Source organism: Hemitrygon akajei, unplaced genomic scaffold, assembly GCF_048418815.1.
Source record: "Hemitrygon akajei unplaced genomic scaffold, sHemAka1.3 Scf000061, whole genome shotgun sequence".
Taxonomy (NCBI): Eukaryota; Metazoa; Chordata; class Chondrichthyes; order Myliobatiformes; family Dasyatidae; genus Hemitrygon; species Hemitrygon akajei.
The window spans coordinates 3480049-3501315 of NW_027331947.1; the positions used below are offsets into that span (position 1 = coordinate 3480049).

The following is a 21267-nucleotide window of genomic DNA, read 5'->3' on the forward strand; positions in this document are numbered from 1 at the left end:
GGGAGTCAGTTCTTTCTGAGACAGAACTGGATAAAGAACCAGAGGGTTACTACCTGAAGGACGGAGTGTTGATGAGGAAGTGGAGGCCGACCACGGTGCCAGTCGATGATGACTGGGCGATAGAACATCAGGTGGTAGTACCGAAGGTGTATCGGGATGAAATTTTGAACTTAGCTCACAAGGGACCTCTAGGTGGACATTTGGGAGTAAGGAAGACAGTGGATAGGGTTATGAAAGATTTCTATTGGCCAAAAATGAGGAAGGATATTGCTGACTATTGTAAAAGGTGCCATGCGTGTCAGGTGGTAGGAAAGCCGAACCAGGTTATCCCCAAGGCACCTCTCAGACCGATACCCGCTTTTGAGGAGCCTTTCTCCCGAATCGTTGTGGATTTTGTGGGACCTTTGCCTAGAACAGCGAGTGGGCGGCAGTTCGTCATGACCATGATGTGTGCCGCTACACGATTTCCAGAGGCTGTGCCTCCGGGGTATGTTAGGACCCCTGCGGTGGTGAAGGCCCTCATTAAATTCTTTACCACAGTGGGGCTACCTAAGGAAATACAATCGGATCAGGGGAGTACATTTACATCCAGAGCATTTCAGCAAATGATGACACAGATGGGAGTTAAACAAATTTTAGCTTCTGCATACCATCCGGAATCTCAAGGAGCGTTGGAAAGATTCCACGCTACACTAAAGACTATGATTAAAACTTACTGTCAGGAAGACGTTCGAGACTGGGATGATGCATTACCACTTCTGTTATTTGCAGTGAGGGACACGGTTCAGGAATCTCTGGGGTTCAGTCCGTTTGAGCTCGTTTTTGGTCACAGGCCCAGAGGACCTTTAACCCTACTTAAAGAGAAGTGGTCTAGCCCGAACGTTCAAGTCAGTGTGATTGACTATGTTTTAAAATTCCGGGAAAGACTCCATAAAGTATGCACCTTGGCAAAGGAAAATTTAAAAGACTCCCAGACGAGAATGAAACAATGGTATGACAAATGTACCCGAGAGCAAGAATTTCACGTGGGCGATAAGGTCTTGGTCCTAATCCCTGTAGTTACCAACCCCCTACAGGCGAGGTTTCAAGGACCATACAAAGTAGTTAAGAAAATAGACTCGCTGAACTATGTGATTGAAACCTCTGATAGACGCAAGCCGAACCAGTTGGTTCATGTAAACATGCTGAAAGGTTATCAGGAAACGACCCCCGCGGAGGTCGGTGCAGTCACGAAAACTGATGAGGTAGAGAAGAGTGTTGAGGAGGACCCAGAGCGTTTTGAAAAGATAAGTATAATACCCACCAGACTAGAGAACTCAGTTATTCTAGCCAACCTTGCTGATAAAGTCAATCACTTAGAGCCTGAACAAAGAGAGCAGTTAACACAGCTCATTAAACGGCATACAGATTTATGTCCAGATGTTCCAAGGAGGTGTAAAGGAACAGAGCATGATGTCATCGTTACCTCGAACCAGCCTATTAAACAATCTCCTTATCGGATGAATTTGGAAAAGAGCAAGCCAGTAGAAAAAGAAATTGAGCATATGCTAGCTGCTGGTATAATTCGTGAATCCTTTTCTGCGTGGGCCTCTCCCTGCGTGGTAGTACCGAGACCGGACAGTACCATAAGATTACAGAAAGGTGAATGCTGTCACGCAGACAGATGCTTACCCTATCCCTAGGGTGGAGGATTGCATTGATAAAATGGGGAAAGCGAGGTACATCACTAAGATTGACTTGTTAAAGGGATACTGGTGAGTTCCTTTAACGGACAGGGCTCGAGAAATTTCAGACTTTGTCACCCCATCCGAGTTTTACGAGTACAACGTCTTGCCATTCGGAATGAAAAATGCACCAGGGACATTCCAGAGGATGATTGACATGGTGATAAAAGGGTTAACAAATATCAAGGCTTATATTGACGAATTGGTAGTTTGGAATGACACCTAGGATGAGCACATGGAGGCTGTAGAAAACCTGTTCAAAAGAATGTCTGCAGCCCAACTTACAGTGAACCTTGCAAAGAGTGAATTTGGGCATGCCACAATCACCTACTTGGGGTATGTGGTAGGGCAGGGGCAGTTGGCTCCTGTGCAGGCAAAAGTACAGGCTATTTCTGAGGTTCCTCTACCAACAAATAAGAGAGCCTTAAGAAGATTTTTGGGCATGGTGGGGTACTGTCGAAAATTTTGTAAGAACTTTGCTGATATCGCCCTCCCGCTTACAAAACTCCTACAGAAGGAAGAAAAATTTGAGTGGAACAAGTCTTGTCAGGATGCTTTTGACAAGTTAAAAACCATACTGTGCCATCACCCTGTGTTAAAGGCACCTGACTTGTTAGAACCTTTCTCCCTGGCGACTGATGCAAGTGATGAGGCTGTGGGGGCAGCCCTATTGCAGAAAGCAGGGGATGGGGTGGAGCACCCTGTAGCTTATTTCTCTCGGAAGTTCAATATGCACCAGAGGAATTACTCTACCGTAGAAAAAGAATTGTTGGCACTTGTTTTGGCAATGCAACACTTTGAAGTGTACATTTGTTCAGCACAAAGACCTTTAATTGTTTATACAGATCACAACGCTTTGGTATTCCTGGCTAACATGAACAATAAAAACAGGAGATTATTAAATTGGAGTCTGATGCTACAAGAGTTTGATATTCAGATGCAACATATTAAAGGAAGTGACAATGTAATCGCTGACTGTTTATCTAGATGCTAAGTGAAGGTATATCTGTATTGCTTTATAGTTAAGAACACTTCTGTTTTTTTTTGCTAAACTCTGTAATCCTGTAAAACGCTGTACTAGTTAATGTTCCCCTTTGGTGAAAATTCCTAGAAGGATGGGGGTATTACGAAGGATGAACAGCTTTGATGGGCAGAAGGATGCAGGGTTGCCCATGTCCCCCTCCCCTGGGAGAATTACAAACCGTTACTCTTGCCAAGCTGCTAATGAGAGAGACAGAGATGGAACAAAAACATACTTGGACTGGAACATTTGCTTCAGATAAGGGAGAGGTAACACAGGGAGGAAGAGACTTGTTGTTCCACCATATTATGACTCCTGTAAGACTTATGGCTCCGGAGAGGGCTGTTTACTTGGTACCATTCTGTTCATTAAAATTCCTCAGTGGACAGCCGGAGTGGGCTGGTTTGATGGACTGAGCCATTCAAAACCGATTGACACCTGAGACCCAGTGAGTAGGGATAAAAGTGAGGTCTGGGGAGACACCCCTCAGACGCACCAAGAGACACACTAGTGAGCACTGCTTATGTCAGGGGTGTCAAACTCATTTTACGTCACGGGCCGGATTGAGCAAAATGCAGCTTCATGCGGGCCGGATCAGTCGGACGCGTGCGAACGCAGCTTTCGTTGCCTCCGTTTTTTCAGCCTGCTCTCATGTGTCTCAGTCTCTGCTATAACTACAAAGTGTTTCACTTTACAAATTCCGTTTCTTATGAAGAAGACTGCCGAATAAACACTAAAAACCCTGAAAACCTGGTACCTGAATAAACTCAGCATTAGCCATATCATACGCCATAGTCGCTTCGATTACCGGGGCCAGCTTTAATAGTAATTAGATATTATCTCGCGGGCCAAAGATAATTCCACCGCGGGCCGGATTTGGCTAAGTCCTGGGTGGAGGGCTCCAGGTCTGTTTTAGTTGTGCAAACAGGCCTAGCACTAGCTTCCTGCACAACCACACCACCTACCACAGGACTGGTGGCAACATCTGGGGATTCAGGTTTAGACACAACTTCCACCCGGATTCCCACCCCTATTTGGGACTCCCCCGCATCTACATTCCCTGCCCTCTTGGGGGAACATTCCCTTCTCCTCTTCAAGCCGGAGGAGCACACAGGTGCGGGATTCACCGATGGAGCGTTACTCTCCGCTTCCATCACCCCGTCAGCTGTGCACTTCCCCGAGCTTCCCGCTCCACTTCAGGGCAAATGGGCGTGAGCTCTGCGGTATCGGGGGCCGACTTCATGTGTTTGGATTTCTTCCTCACTTTCCTTCCCCGCACAGGCTCCACCCCGTCCCTCGCCTGAACCTCCCTGCACGTAGCCTCAAGATCTCCCACCTGAACCACAGGGGTAGGAGCAGAGACTGGAACAGACGTAGGAACAGGGACAGGGTTAGAAACAGGGTCAGGGTCAGGAGCAGGGGCCGGCACAAATGTAGGAGCAGGAATGGGATCAGGGGCAGAGGTAGTTAGGGCACTAGTTCCCGAAGTGGACTCCCTGGGTTTTCGGGTGCGAGGACTGTCCCTCCGAAAGTGCCCCACCTCCCCGCACGTATGGCACCGTGGGCGCTCAGAGTTCCAATACACCTGATAATCTACCCCCTCGTGCTGGACAGTAAACTGGCCCTCAACTTCGTCCTCCTTTTCCAGCTTCATGAATACCTGTCGCCGGAAAGAGATTACAGTACGGAAGGTGCGTCTCCTGAATTTGTGCCTGATGGCAGTTATTTCTGACCTTACTTGCCCCAAGCGTGCTAGTGCAGGAAGCAGGTCCTCGTTGGGGATGAAAGGCTTTACGTGACCGAGGACGATGTGTTGTGTGGGAGCTGTCACTAGCTCCATCTGTAAAAAGATGTTCTTCACCGTGATCTCCCTGCAGAGGGCCCGATGCACCAACTCATCATTCCTCAGATAAAACACTGCCTTCCCGAACTCTTTCTCAGTGGCCAAAACACCATCTCTCCCCAACAAGTCCTCCATAGCCTCCGCGCACTTTTCCAGGGCAGTTCCAGGACGCAAAATACATTGCACCCCACGTTCCGTTTTCACCGACCGAAACAGGGCGTTGTCCGAGGCTGGAGAGGCAGCCGCCTTTGCATAACTCCCCGAAGGCCTGCGACTCCCTGTAGACCGGTCCGGCGTGTCGCTTCTGTGTTCGAATCGAGAATGATACGGTGGTGGTGCTGCTTATAAAGTCCTGGAGCGAGTTGAGTAACTGGCCGGAAAAGTTTGTACTCGACAGTACCTTGCAGGCTCAGTGCCAGAAATTCCAACGTCAGGAAAGGCTCCGTTAGTCCTGCAGAACTTCGAGGCCGTGAGAGGTCGAGACGTCTCAAACGATGTTTCGGCTCCTGCACCGAACGAGAATCCCGACGATAGAGATGGAAGAATGTTGTACCGATGTCAGTAGGGGAACAACGGCGTTTGTCTCCGGTTTTTGGAGCGACCCGGCTTCCTGGCGAGTTGCCAGCGGCCACAGCAGGGTGCTACGCAGTTCGCAGCCGTCAACGAACCCCGTCCAAACTGGCAGTAAAACTCCAAATGAAGTTTCCACACTAAACCAGCCGCTCATTTAGATGTTCAAGAGACGTTTCAAACCAATTTCCAAGTAAATCACGACCTTCATAAAGCAGTTCTTCCTCGATTTCTCCCAGCGCAATCAGAACAGCCCCACTCTGTGTCTGACCCCGGGAGTGTGTGATGGTACGATGCAGAGGGAGATTCACTCTGTGTCTCACCCTGGGTGTCTGTGATGCGACGGTGTGGTGAGAGTTTCACTCTGTTTCTCACCCCGGGTGTGTGTGATGGGACATTGCAGAGGGAAATTCACTCGGTGTCTCACCCCCGGGAGTGTGTGTTGTGATAATAGGGAGGGAGATTCACTCTGTGTCTGACCCCGGGAGTGTGTGTTCTGATGATATGGGGGGAGATTCACTCTGTGTCTGAGCCCAGGAATGTCTGATTGGATGGTTTCGAGGGCGATTCACTCTGTATCTGACCCCAGATCTGTGTGATGGGACAGTGTGGAGGGAGATTCAATCTGTGTGTGACCCTGGGAGTGTGTGATGGGAGAAGTGGTGGGAACTTCTCTCTGAGTCTTACCCTGTGGGCGTGTAATGGGTCAATGTGGAGGTAGCTTCATACTGTCTCAGACCCCGAGAGTGTGTGATGGGATGTTGAGGGGGGAGATTAATTATGTGTCTGACTCTGGGAGTGTGTGATGGGGCAGAGAGGAGTGAGAGTCACTCTGTATCTGACTCGGAGGGAGTGTGATGGGATGGTGAGGAGGGGACTTCTCTCTGAGTCTGATCCCCGGAGAATATGATGGGATGATACAGAGGGAGATTCGTTCTGTGTCTTACCTCGGGAGTGTGTGAAGGGACAGTGTGAAGGGAGATGAAATCTGTGTGTGACCCTGGGAGTGTGTGTTGGGAGAAGTGGAAGGAACTTCTTTCTGAGTCTTACCACGCGTGTGTGTAATGGGACGATGTGGAGTTAGCTTTATACTGTTTCTGACCCCACGAGTGTGTGATGGGACAGTGTGGAGGGAGATTCACTCTGTGTCTGACCCCAGGAGTGTGTGATGGGACAGTGTGGAGGGAGATTCACTCTGTGTCTGACCCGCAGTGAGTGTGAAGGTACGGTTTGGAGGGAGCTTTACTCTGTGTCTCACCCTGGGTGTCTGTGATGCGACTCTCAAATTTCTAAGCCCTTTAAATTACAGCGGGGAACTAGACAACGTTGTTCTCTTAGTCCTTTACATTTTGCATTTGCTATGGAACCCTTAGCAATAGCATTTCGAGAATCTAAGGACATTTCTGGTATACTGAGGGAAGGTATGACTCATAAAATTTCATTATACGCTGATGATATTTTACTTCTTATCTCTAACACTGAAACTTCTTTATCTTCGGTTCTTCCTTTAATTTCCCAGTTTAGTTCCTTTTCAGGATATAAGCTGAACTTACATAAAAGTGAGCTACTTCCTTTAAATGACCTAATGTCATCAAATGCCAAACTTCCGTTCCAAGTTGTTACAAGTCAATTTACATATCTAGGTGTAACAATTACTAAAAACTTCAAGAATGTATTTGAAGAAAACTTAATTCAATAAGGGGTTTATGTGAAAAAGATGCTTTCTAAATGGTCTCTTCTTTCTTTATCCCTAGATGGCCGAATTAATTCGGTTAAAATGAAAATTCTTCCTAAATTTTTATATCTTTTTCAGGCCTCACCTATTTTTATTCCAAAGACCTACTTTGATTCTTTAGATTCAATTTTAACATCTTATACTTGGAATAATAAGCAAGCTCGTTTAAGTAAAGTTTACCTACAAAGAAATAAAGAGATGGGTGGATTAGACCTACCCAATTTTAAGTTTTACTTTTGGGCTGCCAATATAAGGAATATTACTTTCTGGTCTTATTATATTTATCGTAAAGATTGCCCATCATGGGTCTCCTTAGAAGTTAATTCTGTAAAAAAAATCCTCTATTGTCTCTTCTTGGATCATACTCTTCTTTTTCAACAAATAAAATAACAAATAACATTACGGTTAAGCAAACTTTAAGGATTTGGTCTAAATTTAGGACATTTTTTGGTTTAGCGAATTTTTCATTATCATCTCCCCTTCTCCTTAATTTTTTTTTTATCCCTTCCATGACTGACAAAGTCTTTAAGGATTGGGATGAACTAGGTATTAAGTGTTTTTGGGACCTGTTTATCTCAGGATCTCTTGCTTCATTTGACCAATTGTCAACTAAATTTGCACTCCCAAAAACACATTTTTACAGATACCTTCAAATTAGAGATTTTCTACATTTCCAATTAACTACTTTTCCTATAGGTCCTGATAAAAATTTACTGGACGATCTTTTAAATTTTAAACCTTTTGTTAATGGTTCTATTACCGGTATCTATAACTTGCTGATTGATTCTAGACAAGACTTTTCAGATAAAATAAAAAAAAGCTTGGGATGATGACCTGAATTGTCAGATTTCTGATGATAGATGGAATAAAATTCTTAAACCGGTTAATAAATCATCTTTCTGTGCTCGTCATTCTCTTCTACAATTTAAAGTGGTTCATAGAGCTTACATTTCTAAACAGAAGCTGTCCAGTTTTTATCCGAATGTTTCTCCACTTTGTAATAAATGCAACTCTGCTGATGCTTCTTTAATTCATATGTTTTGGTTTTGCCCAAAAATTGTAAAGTTTTGGCGGGAAGTATTCCATACCTTCTCACAACTTTTTAGAGTCCAATTTGACCCAAATCCCCTTGCTGCCTTGTTTGGTATTATCGCAGATGAAGATATAACTTTAAATACTTCTAACCTACAGGTTTTAGTTTTTCCCTCTCTTTTAGCAAGGAGAGCAATCTTACTTAAATGGAAAGAGTCTACCCCTCCTACTCATCTTCAATGGCTATGTGACATGTCTTACATAAATTTAGAAAAGATCCGCTGCGCAGTCTTAAATTCGAAACAATCTTTTATGATATCTGGGGACATTTCCTAAATTACTCCAATTTATGAAGTTTAACAGTGCACAGACATTTATGTATATTTTTATCTTCTCTTCTTAAGCGATTATGTTTCCTTTTCTAATTTATCCATTATCATCCATCAGCTTTTTTCTTTGGTAGTTGGTAGGGGGTTGACCTTTTTTTTATATAAAAAATTTATTTTATGCTGTATGACCTATCTTTAAGTTTTTGATTACAGAGTGGTATACCTTTATGTGTTATGCTATAACATTTTGTTCAATTTTATCACAATATATGAATGTACAGAAGTTATGTTGAGATGTATCTATGTGTTGCACTCTGTAAATCTTGTTGTTTTCTTCTTCTGAATATTTTTTTTTAAAAAGGAGTGTGTTCTGGTACAATGCAGAGGGAGATTCACTCTGTGTCTGACCCTGGGAGTTTGTGATGGGATGGTTTTGAGGGAGCCTCACTCTGAGTGTGACACCAGGGGTGTGTGATGGTACAATGTAGAGGGAGATTCACTCTGTGTTTTACCCCAGGAGTGTGTGAAGGGACAGTGTGGAGGGACATTCAGTCTGTGTGTGACCTCGGGAGTGTCTGATGGGACAGGCCATCTTGGCCCTTCTCTTCCGTGCTAAACGCTCACTCTCTACCATGTCCCACTGACCGGCACTCACCCCATAACCATCCATTCCTTTCCTGTCCATATACCTATCCAATTTTTTTTTAATTACAAAATCAAACCTGACTCTGCCACTTCTACTGGAAGCTCGTTCCACAGAGCTACCACTCTCTGAGTAAAGAAGTTCTCCCTCGTGTTACCCCTAAACTTTTGCCCCCTAACTCTCAACTCGTGTCCTCTTGTTTGAATCTCCCCTACTTTCAATGGATAAAGCCTATCTACATCAACTCTATCTATCCCCCTCATAATTTTAAATACCTCTATCAAGTCCCCCCTCAACATTCTACGCTCCAAAGAATAAAGACGTAACTTGTTCAACCTTTCCCTGTAACTTAGGCGCTGAAATCCAGGTAACATTCTAGTAAATCTTCTCTGCACTCTCTCTGTTTGGGTGACATCTTTCCTATAATTCGGTGACAGAACTATACACAATACTCCAAATTCGGCCTTACCAATGCCTTTTACAATTGTAACATTACATCCCAACTCCTCTACTCAATGCTCTGATTTATAAAGGCCAGCATACCAAAAGCTTTCTTCACCACCCCATCCACATGAGATTCCACCTTCAGGGAACTATGCACCATTATTCCTAGATCACTCTGTTCTACTGCATTCCCCAATGTCCTACCATTTACCATGTATTATTTCAGTTCATCGGGTGCTGGGGGCAGCAATAACCCCAGGTCACTGTTTCTCTAACGAGACTAGTCTGACACCAAGACGGGAAGTTACAGCGTTTTATTGATTTCATCATGACAAATGTAAATCAATTCACTCATAATCACACACAATTAACCGACCGGCGACAACGAGTGACAGTTTGAATATTCAGTCCAGTTTCTCACCGTCACTCTGCATCGGGGAACCGATGATTATAAAATCGAACTTCAGGGCCGTGTCCGGGATCGCTGCAGATCCAGGGTCACTGCCGAGGGATTTGTCAATTTGACATCATTATATCGGCCAGACTGCCGAATGCACCGTCCTCAGCAAAGGAAGCAAAAGGATTCTCTCCCGGGATAAACCCACCTCGGGACACCGGTGTCCCAGACTGAGCGCCGGCACCCGGGCTCTTCCTGTCTGGGTAATTCCCCGGGGTGTCATGTGGGAGTCTCGAACACGCACATCCGGCGGAAGCTGCCCCGCCGGAGAACAGGCGGAAACACGTCAGTGCGGGACCGCTCCGAGCGACATACAGCGGGAGACCTGAGCTGGTTCCGTTAAAACCGTTGGGAATCACCCCCGGCGCGCGGGCATTAAAGGTAAGGGCGGGAGTTAAAGGGGAGGATGGGGAATCGGACAAAATGTCCCCATCCCGCGTGCGGGGATGTTCACACATTCAGATGTTCACAGATCCACTCTCAGTCCGGGCCTGACTCCCCGCAGAGATCTCAGTTCCGTCCTCCCGGTCTCACTGAACCGATTCCTCCACAGCCTGAAACAGATGGGAGAATAAAGATGAAATAAACAGATTACACAACAGTGTCAATAACAGGGGACCGGGGTTAATCTTTCAACAACACTCACAGACAAATATCACCAGAAAATCCGCGGATCCGCTGATATTTTATCACAATGAACATTAACACAAACACTCACACGATCCGCTCCAGACTTTGGATGGTCAGTATGAGGCGGCGGAGAGCGGGGACAGATCGGTCTGTCAGCGAGTTTGATAACAGGTTCAGCCCCGTCAGTGATGGGTTTGTACCAAGAGCGGAGACCAGATCCTCGGCACCAGAATCTGTGAGACCGACATCGTACAGCCTGGAGATGAGAGAGAGTGAGAGTGAAGGACACAGAGAGACAGAGGACGGTACAAATCCCCAGTGTTTATCAGTAACACCATTACTGATCACATTAATGTTCAGTGTCAGACACCCAGTGACTGTAAACACAATCTCCCACAGTCTGGTACTTACTGCAGTTTCTGTATTTTACACTCCGGGTTCCTCAGAGCCGCAGACACCAGTTTCACTCCTGAATCTCCCAGTTTATTATAACTCAGGTCCAGCTCCGTAAGTGATGGGTTTGTACTGAGACCGGAGGCGAGATCCTCGGCACCAGAATCTGTGAGACCTACATTGTACAGCCTGGAGATGAGAGCGAGTGAGGGTGAAGGACACAGAGAGACAGGATACGGTACAAATCCCCTGTGTTTATCAGTAACACAATTACTGATCACATTAATGTTCAGTGTCAGACACCCAGTGACTGTAAACACAATCTCCCACAGTCTGGTACTTACCCCAGTTTCTGTATTTTACACTCCGGGTTCCTCAGAGCCGCAGACACCAGTTTCACTCCTGAATCTCCCAGTTTATTATCACTCAGGTCCAGCTCCGTCAGTGATGGGTTTGTACTGAGAGCGGAGGCGAGATCCTCGGCACCAGAATCTGTGAGACTGACTCTCTCCAGCCTGGAGATGAGAGAGAGTGAGGGTGAAGGACACAGAGAGACAGGAGACGGTACAAATCCCCAGTGTTTATCAGTAACACAATTACTGATTTTTTTCTTCAGAACGACTGCGCAAGTCGGCCAGTGAGAACAGCGAGAAGAATTTAAAAGGAAGACAGATTTACAGAGCGAGCGTCAGAGGAGCGGGAGACAGAGTAGGAAGGTTTTGGCTCAATGGGGCTTCGGCAATAAAGGGTCGAGGCGAGGTAGGTTATCTGTTTACAATACAGACAGAGAGTATGTGTGTGAGGCTGGTTTTCTGTGCTCGGTGTCAGATGTGGGAGATCCTGGAGACTCCCAGCCTCCTGGTCGACAACATCTGCACCCGGTGTGTCGAGCTGCAGCTCCTTAGGGACCGAGTTAGGGAACTGGAGATGCAGCTCGATGACCTTCGTCTGGTCAGGGAGAGCGAGGAGGTGATAGGGAGGATTTACAGGCAGGTGGTCACACCGGGGGAACGGGAGCCTGAAGAAGTGGGTCACAGTGAGGAGAGGGAAGGGCAAGAAACAGATACTAGAGCGTACCCCTGTGGCTGTACCCCTTGACAATAAGTACTCCTGATCGAGTGCTGCTGGAGGGAGTGTCAGGTTGGGGGGGAAGCAACACCGGGTGTGCGCCCTGGCACAGAGCCTGGCCCTGTGGCTCAGAAGGGCAGGCAAAGGAAGAGGAAGGCAGCAGAGATAGGGGACTCTATGGTTAGCGGGTCAGACAGGCGATTCTGTGGACGCAGGAAAGATAGATAGATAGATAGATAGATAGATAGATAGATAGATAGATAGATAGATAGATAGATAGATAGATACTTTATTCATCCCCATGGGGAAATTCAACTTTTTTCCAATGTCCCATACACTTGTTGTAGCAAAACTAATTACATACAATACTTAACTCAGTAAAAAATATGATATGCATCTAAATCACTATCTCAAAAAGCATTAATAATAGCTTTTAAAAAGTTCTTAAGTCCTGGCGGTAGAATTGTAAAGCCTAATGGCATTGGGGAGTATTGACCTCTTCATCCTGTCTGAGGAGCATTGCATCGATAGTAACCTGTCGCTGAAACTGCTTCTCTGTCTCTGGATGGTGCTATGTAGAGGATGTTCAGAGTTATCCATAATTGACCGTAGCCTACTCAGCGCCCTTCGCTCAGCTACCGATGTTAAACTCTCCAGTACTTTGCCCACGACAGATCCCGCCTTCCTTACCAGCTTATTAAGACGTGAGGCGTCCTTCTTCTTAATGCTTCCTCCCCAACACGCCACCACAAAGAAGAGGGCGCTCTCCACAACTGACCTATAGAACATCTTCAGCATCTCACTACAGACATTGAATGACGCCAACCTTCTTAGGAAGTACAGTCGACTCTGTGCCTTCCTGCACAAGGCATCTGTGTTGGCAGTCCAGTCTAGCTTCTCGTCTAACTGTGCTCCCAGATACTTGTAGGTCTTAACCTGCTCCACACATTCTCCATTAATGATCACTGGCTCCATATGAGGCCTAGATCTCCTAAAGTCCACCACCATCTCCTTGGTCTTGGTGATATTGAGACGCAGGTAGTTTGAGTTGCACCATATCACAAAGTCATAAGTCATATCAGTTTCCTATACTCCTCCTCCTGTCCATTCCTGACACACCCCACTATGGCCGTGTCATCAGCGAACTTCTGCACATGGCAGGACTCCGAGTAATATTGGAAATCTGATGTGTACAGGGTGAACAGGACCGGAGAGAGTACGGTTCCCTGCGGCGCCCCTGTGCTGCTGACCACCGTGTCAGACCTACAGTCTCCCAACCGCACATACTGAGGTCTATCTGTCAAGTAGTCCACTATCCAATCCACCATGTGAGAGTCTACTCCCATCTCCATTAGATTGTGCCTTAAGATCCTGGGCTGGATGGTGTTAAAGGCACTAGAGAAATCAAGGAATGTAATCCTCACAGCACAACTGACCCCCTCTAGGTGAGAGAGTGATTTGTGCAGCAAATACGTGATAGCATCCTCCACTCCCACCTTCTCCTTATACGCAAACTGAAGAGGATCCTGGGCGTGCCTGGTTTGTGGCCTCAGATTCTGTATTATCAGCCGCTCCATGGTCTTCATCACGTGCGACGTCAAGGCAACAGGTCTGAAGTCATTCAACTCCTTTGGTTATGGTTTCTTCGGTACCGGGACAATACAGGATGTCTTCCACTGTCTGGGTACTCTTCTCTGCTCCAGGCTCATGTTGAAGATGCGCTGTAGTGGTTCTCCCAGCTCAGTAGCACAGGCCCTCAGTAATCGTGGGGATACTCCATCCGGTCCAGCCGCCTTGCTGGTACAGATCTTCCTCAGTTGACCTTCCACCTGTGCAGCCGTAATCCTGGGCGTGGGCAAGGTCTCCTGTGAGTGGCTATTTTCCTGTGAGGGAAGTAAGCCTGGTGTGGATTTCTGCGGTGAGGATGAGATTGAGCTGTCGAACCTGTTGAAGAAGTTGTTCAGCTGGTTCGCTTTCTCCACATCTCCACTTATGTTCACCCCCCGCTTTGCACCGCATCCGGTGATGATCTTCATCCCATCCCACACCTCCTTCATGCTTTTTTTCTGCAGCTTTTGTTCTAGCTTCCTCCTATACTGCTCCTTTGCCACCCTTATCTGTACTCTGAGTTCCTTCTGAACTCTTTTAAGCTCCAACCGATCACCATCTTTAAAGGCTCTCTTCTTCTGGTTTAGGAGAAACTCGGATGGTAGTTTGCCTCCCAGGTGCCAGGGTCCGGGATGATTCAAATCGCGTCCAAGATATCCTGCAGTGGGAGGGAGAACAGCCAGAGGTCGTGGTACATATTGGTACCAATCACATATGTAGGAAAAGGTAAGAGGTCCCGAAAACGGACTACAGGGCGTTAGGAAGGAAGTTGAGAAACAGGACCGCAAAGGTAGTAATCTCGGAATTACTGCCTGTGCAACGCGACAGTGAGAATAGGAATAGGATGATGTGGAGGATAAATGTGTGGCTGAGGGATTGGAGCTGGAGGCAGGGATTCAGGTTTCTGGATCATTGGGACCTCTTTTGGAGCAGGTGTGACCTGTACAAAAAGGACGGGTTGCACTTGAATCCCAGGGGGCCAATATCCTGGCAGGAAGGTTTGCCAACGCTGTTGCGGAGAGTTTAAATAGAATTGCTGGGGGGTGGGAAATGAACTGATGTGACGGAGGAAAGGAGGGTTGGCTCACAAATAGAGAGAATTTGGAGAGAATGTGAAACGGAGGATAGGTAGGTGATACAGGAGGGAAGCTCTCAGTCCGATGGTTTGAGATGTGTCTATTTTAATGTGAGGAATATCATGAATAAAGCGGATGAGTTTAGAGCGTGGATCAGCACTTGGAGCTATGATGTGGTGTCCATTACAGAGTCTTGTATGGTGTAGGGACAGGAATGTTTATTTCGAGTGCCAGGCTTTAATTGTTTCAGAAAGGACAGCGAGGGAGGCAAAAGAGGTGGGGATGTGGCACTGTTGATCAGAGATAGTGTCACGGCTGCAAAAAAGGAGGACGTCATGGAGGGGTTGTCTACGACATCCCTGTGGGTGGAGGTTAGGAACAGGAAGGGATCAATAACTCTACTGGGTGTTTTGTATAGACCACCCAACAGTAACAGGGACATCGAGGAGCAGATCGAGAGACAGATTCTGGAAAGGAGTAATAATAACAGGTTTGTTGAGGTGTGAGATTTTAATCTCCCAAATATTGATTGGCATCTCCCTAGAGTGAGGGGTTTAGATGGGGTAGAGTTTGTTAGGTGTGTTCAGTTAGGTTCCTTGACACATTATGTAGATAAGCCTACAAGAGGAGAGGCTGTACTTGATTTGGTATTGGGAAATGAACCTGGCCAGGTGTCAGGTCTCTCAGTGGGACAGCATTTTGGAGATAGTGATGACAATTCTATCTCTTTTACCGTAGCATTGGAGAGGGATAGGAACAGGCAAGGTAGGGAAACCTTTAATTGGAGTAAGGGGAACTATGAGGCTATCAGGCTGGAACTTGTAAGCATAAATTGGAAACAGATGTCCTCAGGGAAACATACTGAAGAAATGTAGAAAATGTTCAAGGGATATTTCCGTGGGGTTCTGAGTAGGTACGTTCCAATGAGACATGGAAAGGATGGTAGGGTACAAGATCCGTGGTGCACAAAGGCTGTTGTAAATCTAGTCAAAGAGAAAAGAAAAGCTTACGAAAGGTTCAAAAAACGAGGTAATGATATGAATCTGAAAGATTATAAGGCTAGCAGGAAGGAGCTTAAGAACGAAATCAGGAGAGCTAGAAGGGGCCATGAGAAGGCCTTGGCGGACAGGATTAAGGAAAACCCCAAAGCATTCTGCAAGTATGTGAAGAGCAAGAGGATAAGATGTGAGAGAATAGGATCAAACAAGTGTGACAATGGAAAAGTGCGTATGAAGCCGGAGGAAATAGCGGAGTTATTTAATGAATGATTTGCTTCCGTATTCACGACGGAAAAGGATCATGGCGATTGTAGGGATGACTTGCGGCGGACTGAAAAGATTGAGAATGTAGATATTAAGAGAGAAGATGAGCTGGAACTTTTGGAAAGCATCAAGTTGAATAAGTCACTGGGAGATGGCAGGACGTACCCCAGGCTACTGTGGGAAGTGCGGGAGGAGATTGCTGAGCCTCTGGCAATGATCTTTGCTTCATCAATGAGGACGGGAGAGGTTGCGGAGGATTGGAGGGTTGCGGATGTTGTTTCCTTATTCAAGAAAGGGAGGCGGGGTAGCCCAGGAAGTTATGGAAGAGTGAGTCTTACTTCAGTGGTCGGTAAGTTGATGGAGAAGATCCTGAGAGGTAGGATTTATGAGCATCGGAGAGGCAAAATATGATTAGGAATAGTCAGCATGGTTTTGCCAAAGGCAGGTCGTGTCTTATGAGCCCGATTGAATTTTTTGAGGATGTTTCTAAGCACATTGATGAAGTTAGAGCAGTAGATGTAGTGTTATATGGATTTCAGCAAGGCATTTGATAAGTTAACCCATGTAAGGCTTATTGAGAAAGTAAAAAGGGGCGATTGCTTTATGGATGCAGAACTGGCTTGCCCACAGAAGGCAAAGAGTGGTTGTAGACAGGTAATTTTCTGTATGGAGTTCGGTGACCAGTGGTGTGACTCAGGGATCTGTTCTGGGACACCTAGTCTTTGTGATTTTTATGAATGACCTGGATGAGGAAGTGGAGGGATGGGTTAGTAACTTTGCTGATGACACGAAGGTTGGGGGTGTTGTGGATAGTGTGGAGGGCTGTCAGAGGTTACAGACGGACATTGATGGAATGCAAAACTGGGCTGAGAAATGGAAGATGGAGTTTAACCCAGATAAGTGTGAGGCTGTTCATTTTGGTAGGTCAAATATGATGACAGAATATAGTATTAATGGTAAGACGCTTGGCAGTGTGGAGGATCAGAGGGATCTTGGGGTCCGAGTCCATAGGATCTATGCAGGTTGACTCTGCAGTTAATAAGGCATACGGTATATTGGGCTTCATCAGTCGTGGGATTGAGTTTAAGAGTCGAGAGGTAATGTTGAAGCTATATAGGACCCTGGTCAGACCCGACTTGGAGTACTGTGCTCAGTTCTGGTTGCCTCACAATTGGATGGACGTGGAAACCATAGAAAGGGTGCGGAGGAAATTTAGAAGGATGCAGCCTGGATTGGGGAGCATGCCTTATGAGAATAGGTTGAGTAAACTCAGTCTTTTCTCTTGGAGAGACAGAGGATGAGAGGTGACCTGATAGAGGTGTACAAGATAAAGAGAGTCATTGATCATGTGGATAGTCAGAGGCTTTTCCCCAGGGTTGAGTCCGTGGTGTTATGATCCCAGCCCCCTCCTTCCTGAGGATCGCAAGATCGCTATTAATTCGGGTCTTGGACCCAGGAAATGAGAGAGAATCCTCAGAAAGACAACGTAACGGATTTGACCATTGTTTCTTGGGGACACCTTTGTGGATTGCGATCCTCTGCTATGTGCCAGCTATCAGGGCTACGTGTACACCCTCGGGCAATGTGGGCTGGGGATTGCATCACCCCACCTTGATTGACATCTACAACCCTGCAAGTCAAGATAAAAAAGGGGCTGCAGGGGGCAGTCCCCTAGCGACGCACCAGAAGGAGACACCATCGCTCATCGCTCCCGTGATAACGGGAAGCTAATCGGAAGCCACGTGTGGTTCGGTTCCCCTAGCCTGGGGAACGAGTGGCTGATAACACCGAAAAGGACTTCGAACTGACAACGGGAAACCCACGTTCCCGATTCAACGATTTGCGTCCAACAGACTGGCAAGTTTCTTTTCTCACCAAAACCTCTCTCTCTCTCTCTCCAACAAGTGAAACCCAGCGGTCCCCAAAAGGCTAAAGCCTGCATGAGCTCAAGAGACTTTTATATTTCCATCGGACAATATTTTACCCCTAGACAAAACGATAGAGCTACTTCTTATTGATGATTATTACTATACCCGCGCTTTAGATTGAGTAGTGACGACGTATATTATCTAAATGTTTGTATTAACCTTACTTTTGTGCCCCTTTATAAATAAAAACGTTTAAAAATAGTACCATCAGACTTCAGCGGACCTCTCTATCTTTGCTGGTAAGTGACCCAGTTACGGGGTTCGTAACAGTGGAATGGGCTGTCGGCAGCGGTGGTGGAGGCGGAAATCATAGGGTCGTTAAGAGACTCCTGGATGGCTACATGGAACTCAGAAAACTAGAGGGCCATGGGTACAGCCTAGGTAGTTCTAAGGCACAGAAATGTTCGGCACAGGTTTGTGGGCCGAAAGGCCTGTATTGTGCTGTATGTTTTCTATGTTTCTTTGTTTATACTGATCACATTAATTTTCAGTGTCAGACACCCAGTGACTGTAAACACAATCTCCCACAGTCTGGTACTTACCACAGTTTCTGTATTTTACACTCCGGGTTCCTCAGAGCCGCAGACACCATTTTCACTCCTGAATCTCCCAGGTCATTATCATTCAGTCTAAACACAAACAGACAGATTGATGAACAAAGTGATTCAAACCGTGGGTCTGGGGGAATTTCTCTCACTCGGATATTTCAGGAAACATTAAACCCTTCAGTAAATCACTGATCAGAGTTCCCATCAATGTCAATGTCCCTCACTGTCCAGCTCCAGCGTATTCACCGAATGTCAGTACTTTAGTCTGTCCGTGTGACCCTGTAAACTCCACATATTCTGTCTCATTCCCCGATGGTTATAAAAGTGTTCCTGATGTGAGAGGGTCGGGAGGGTCATGGATGAAGGGTGGGAGAATGTCCCACAGTGAGGAAGATTTCTGAAAGTGTTGATGGGTGATGGTGGAAGAGACCCCACCTGAGGAAAAGGGATAGGAAGACAGAATCTGCAGGAGGAAGGGAATGGGGAAGAGATCCCTCAGGAGGAAGGGGAATGGGGATGAGAGGTTCCACAGGAGGAAGGGAATGGGGAAGAGAGATCCCTCAGGAGGAAGGGGAATGGGGATGAGAGTTTCCACAGGAGGAAGGGGGATGGGGATGTCAGTTCCTACAGCAGTATACCGATGGAAAAAGATAATCCAATAAGATGAGATGATCCAGAAATAGATTGTAAGGGAGGGGTGGGTCTGAACTGAGGCCCACAATCGGGAGAGGAGATGCGCCCATGGGGTCTGGGTATCTGGTAGTGAGCACAGTCACACAGGTGGACTGATGGTGATAGTCACACACGGGGAAGGGTAGGCGAGGACAATCTCACAATGGTATTTCTTTCCTTCTCACTGGGACAGTCTGCTGACGGTCTCTTGTCCCCCAGCGGGAAGGGGTTGTGAATCTTTGACCCACCTGCTGCAGTCAGTGTTGGTCTGGGTGTCAGTAACAGTGAGAAGGAACATTGTCAATGGACGTGTCACAGGCAGTGAGAAACACGGCCATTCCTGTGATTTACTACCATTAAACCAATGGCCACTGTTCACTGATCTGATGAAGTCTCCAACATCCCTTCACAAGGAACCACAGAACCCTCCCGTCCTTGGGGAATTACTGACTGACCCTGTGGGCATTTGTCACAATTCTTCACAATCTGATTTACTACAGTTTTACCCAAATCCCTTTACATTGTAACAACACAATGGAACAGTTTCACAGTTCAGAGTGAGAGATAAATCAAGTTACCTCAACTCCTGGCACTTGTGCAGCCCGGGTCCCAGACGCTGGATTCCTTCACACTGAATGTGGCAGTTCTCCAGGTCGAGGTGTTTTATTGTATCACAAAGTCCGATGACATGAGACAGGACCGCGCAATCAATCGGGGTCAGTGTCATTCCACGGAATGAAAGTGTTTCCACAGATCCCAGTGCGGCCTGAGCCAGTCCACGATTCTGAGACTCAAACAGGTAGTGCAATGTGTTCAGGAGGCTCCTTTTACCAGCTTCACTCCTCGTGTTTCCACTCTGGCGTTTAACCTCCTCCTTCATCCACTCAATCACACGGCAGGTTTTTTCATGAGGAAATGGACCCAGAAACTCCTCCAGGCCCCGAGCTGTCATTGGGTTGGAGAGCCCAGCAACAAAACGGAGAAATACCTCAAACCGCCCATCCTTCACGCAGTGGACTTCTGCGAGGAATTTCATAATATCTCTGCCATCTGGGGTCAGGAATTGTGCGACTGCAGCTACAAACTCTTGGATGGTGAGGTGTGGGAATGTGTACACCACACTCCGGGCAGAATTCTCTCTCTCCAAAAGCTCCATCAGGAACCCGGACAGGAACTGGGAAGGCTGCAGATTGTACTTGATCAAGTCTCTATCTGTAAACACAATCTTCCTCTTGGACACTCCTCTGAAGGCCATCTGACCAATCCTGAGTAACACATCACGGGGGTTCTCAATCTCACGGCCGTGGTTTTTCAGGATGTTGTAAATATAGTAGGAGTACAGTTGAGTGATGGTCTTGGGAACTTGCTGCGGGTCCCTGTCTCTTTGTGTGAAGAAGGGACCCAGTGCCAGAGCGAGGATCCAGCAGTAGGAGGGGTTGTAGCTCATGGTGTACAGGATCTCGTTCTCCTTCACGTAATTGAAAACAGCTTCCGCCACTGTCTGAACTTCAAAATGTCTGATTAAATATTTCTTCCGTTCCTCACCAGAAAATCCCAGGATTTCAGCTTGGATACCAATCTCAGCCTTTTCCAGTAAATGTAACGCCGTGGGACGGGTGGTCACCAGCACTGAACACCCTGGGAGCAGCTTGCCCTGGATTAAACTGCACACAATGTCAGACACCTTGCACTTGAATTCAGGATCTGTACATGTGGACTGAGGTTCTGTGTCTATCCGACTGTCAACAAAATCAATTTTGTCCTTGAATTCATCCAGACCATCGAATATAAACAGCAATTCCTCTGGGTTCTTCCAGACCTCTCTCAGGATATTACCAAAGTAAGGATACTGATCCAGAATCAGTTCCCTCAAATTTATTCTACAGTTAATGGAGTTTAAATCGCGGAATTTGAAACTGAAGACAAACTGGAATTGTTGATATATTTTCCCCGTGGCCCAGTCGTAAACAATCTTTTGTACCATTGTTGTTTTCCCGATCCCCGGGACCCCGGTCACTGCTGCTGAATTCCTAGATTTGGATTTACTTTGGGAAAAGCTGCTCTGGAATAACTGATCCATCCGGAGTTTTTCCAGGAGTCCACAGAGATTTTTTTCTCTCCACTCCTCGTGGTCTCTGCCTCTTGCCAGCAGCTCATGTTCCACCAGTCTCCGATGACGAACAGTGGAAATGACCGTGAGTTCAGCGTATCGATCAACCAGCTGGAAAACCTTCACCTTCTCCCTCATCAGGATCGTGTTCACTCTCAGTGTTTCAGTTTGTGC

At 46.6% G+C, this 21267-nt stretch overlaps 2 protein-coding genes across 2 annotated transcripts in view; one reads left to right on the forward strand and one right to left on the reverse strand.

Moving 5' to 3' along the window:
• Positions 1-5037, forward strand: part of LOC140721763 (uncharacterized) — a 71013-nt gene extending 65976 nt beyond the window's left edge. The window contains 2 exon segments of the mRNA XM_073036559.1: positions 1060-1244; positions 4873-5037. Of these exon segments, the coding sequence (XP_072892660.1) occupies positions 1060-1244; positions 4873-5037 (350 nt within the window).
• A 9021-nt stretch (positions 5038-14058) lies between these two features.
• Positions 14059-19935, reverse strand: LOC140721764 (NLR family member X1-like). Its single transcript, XM_073036560.1, has 3 exons — positions 19562-19935; positions 18306-18392; positions 14059-14155 (listed from the first exon to the last, which is right to left on the reverse strand). The coding sequence occupies exons 1-3, from the start codon at positions 19933-19935 to the stop codon at positions 14059-14061; spliced, it is 558 nt and encodes a 185-aa protein (XP_072892661.1).
• Positions 19936-21267: the final 1332 nt, after the last annotated feature.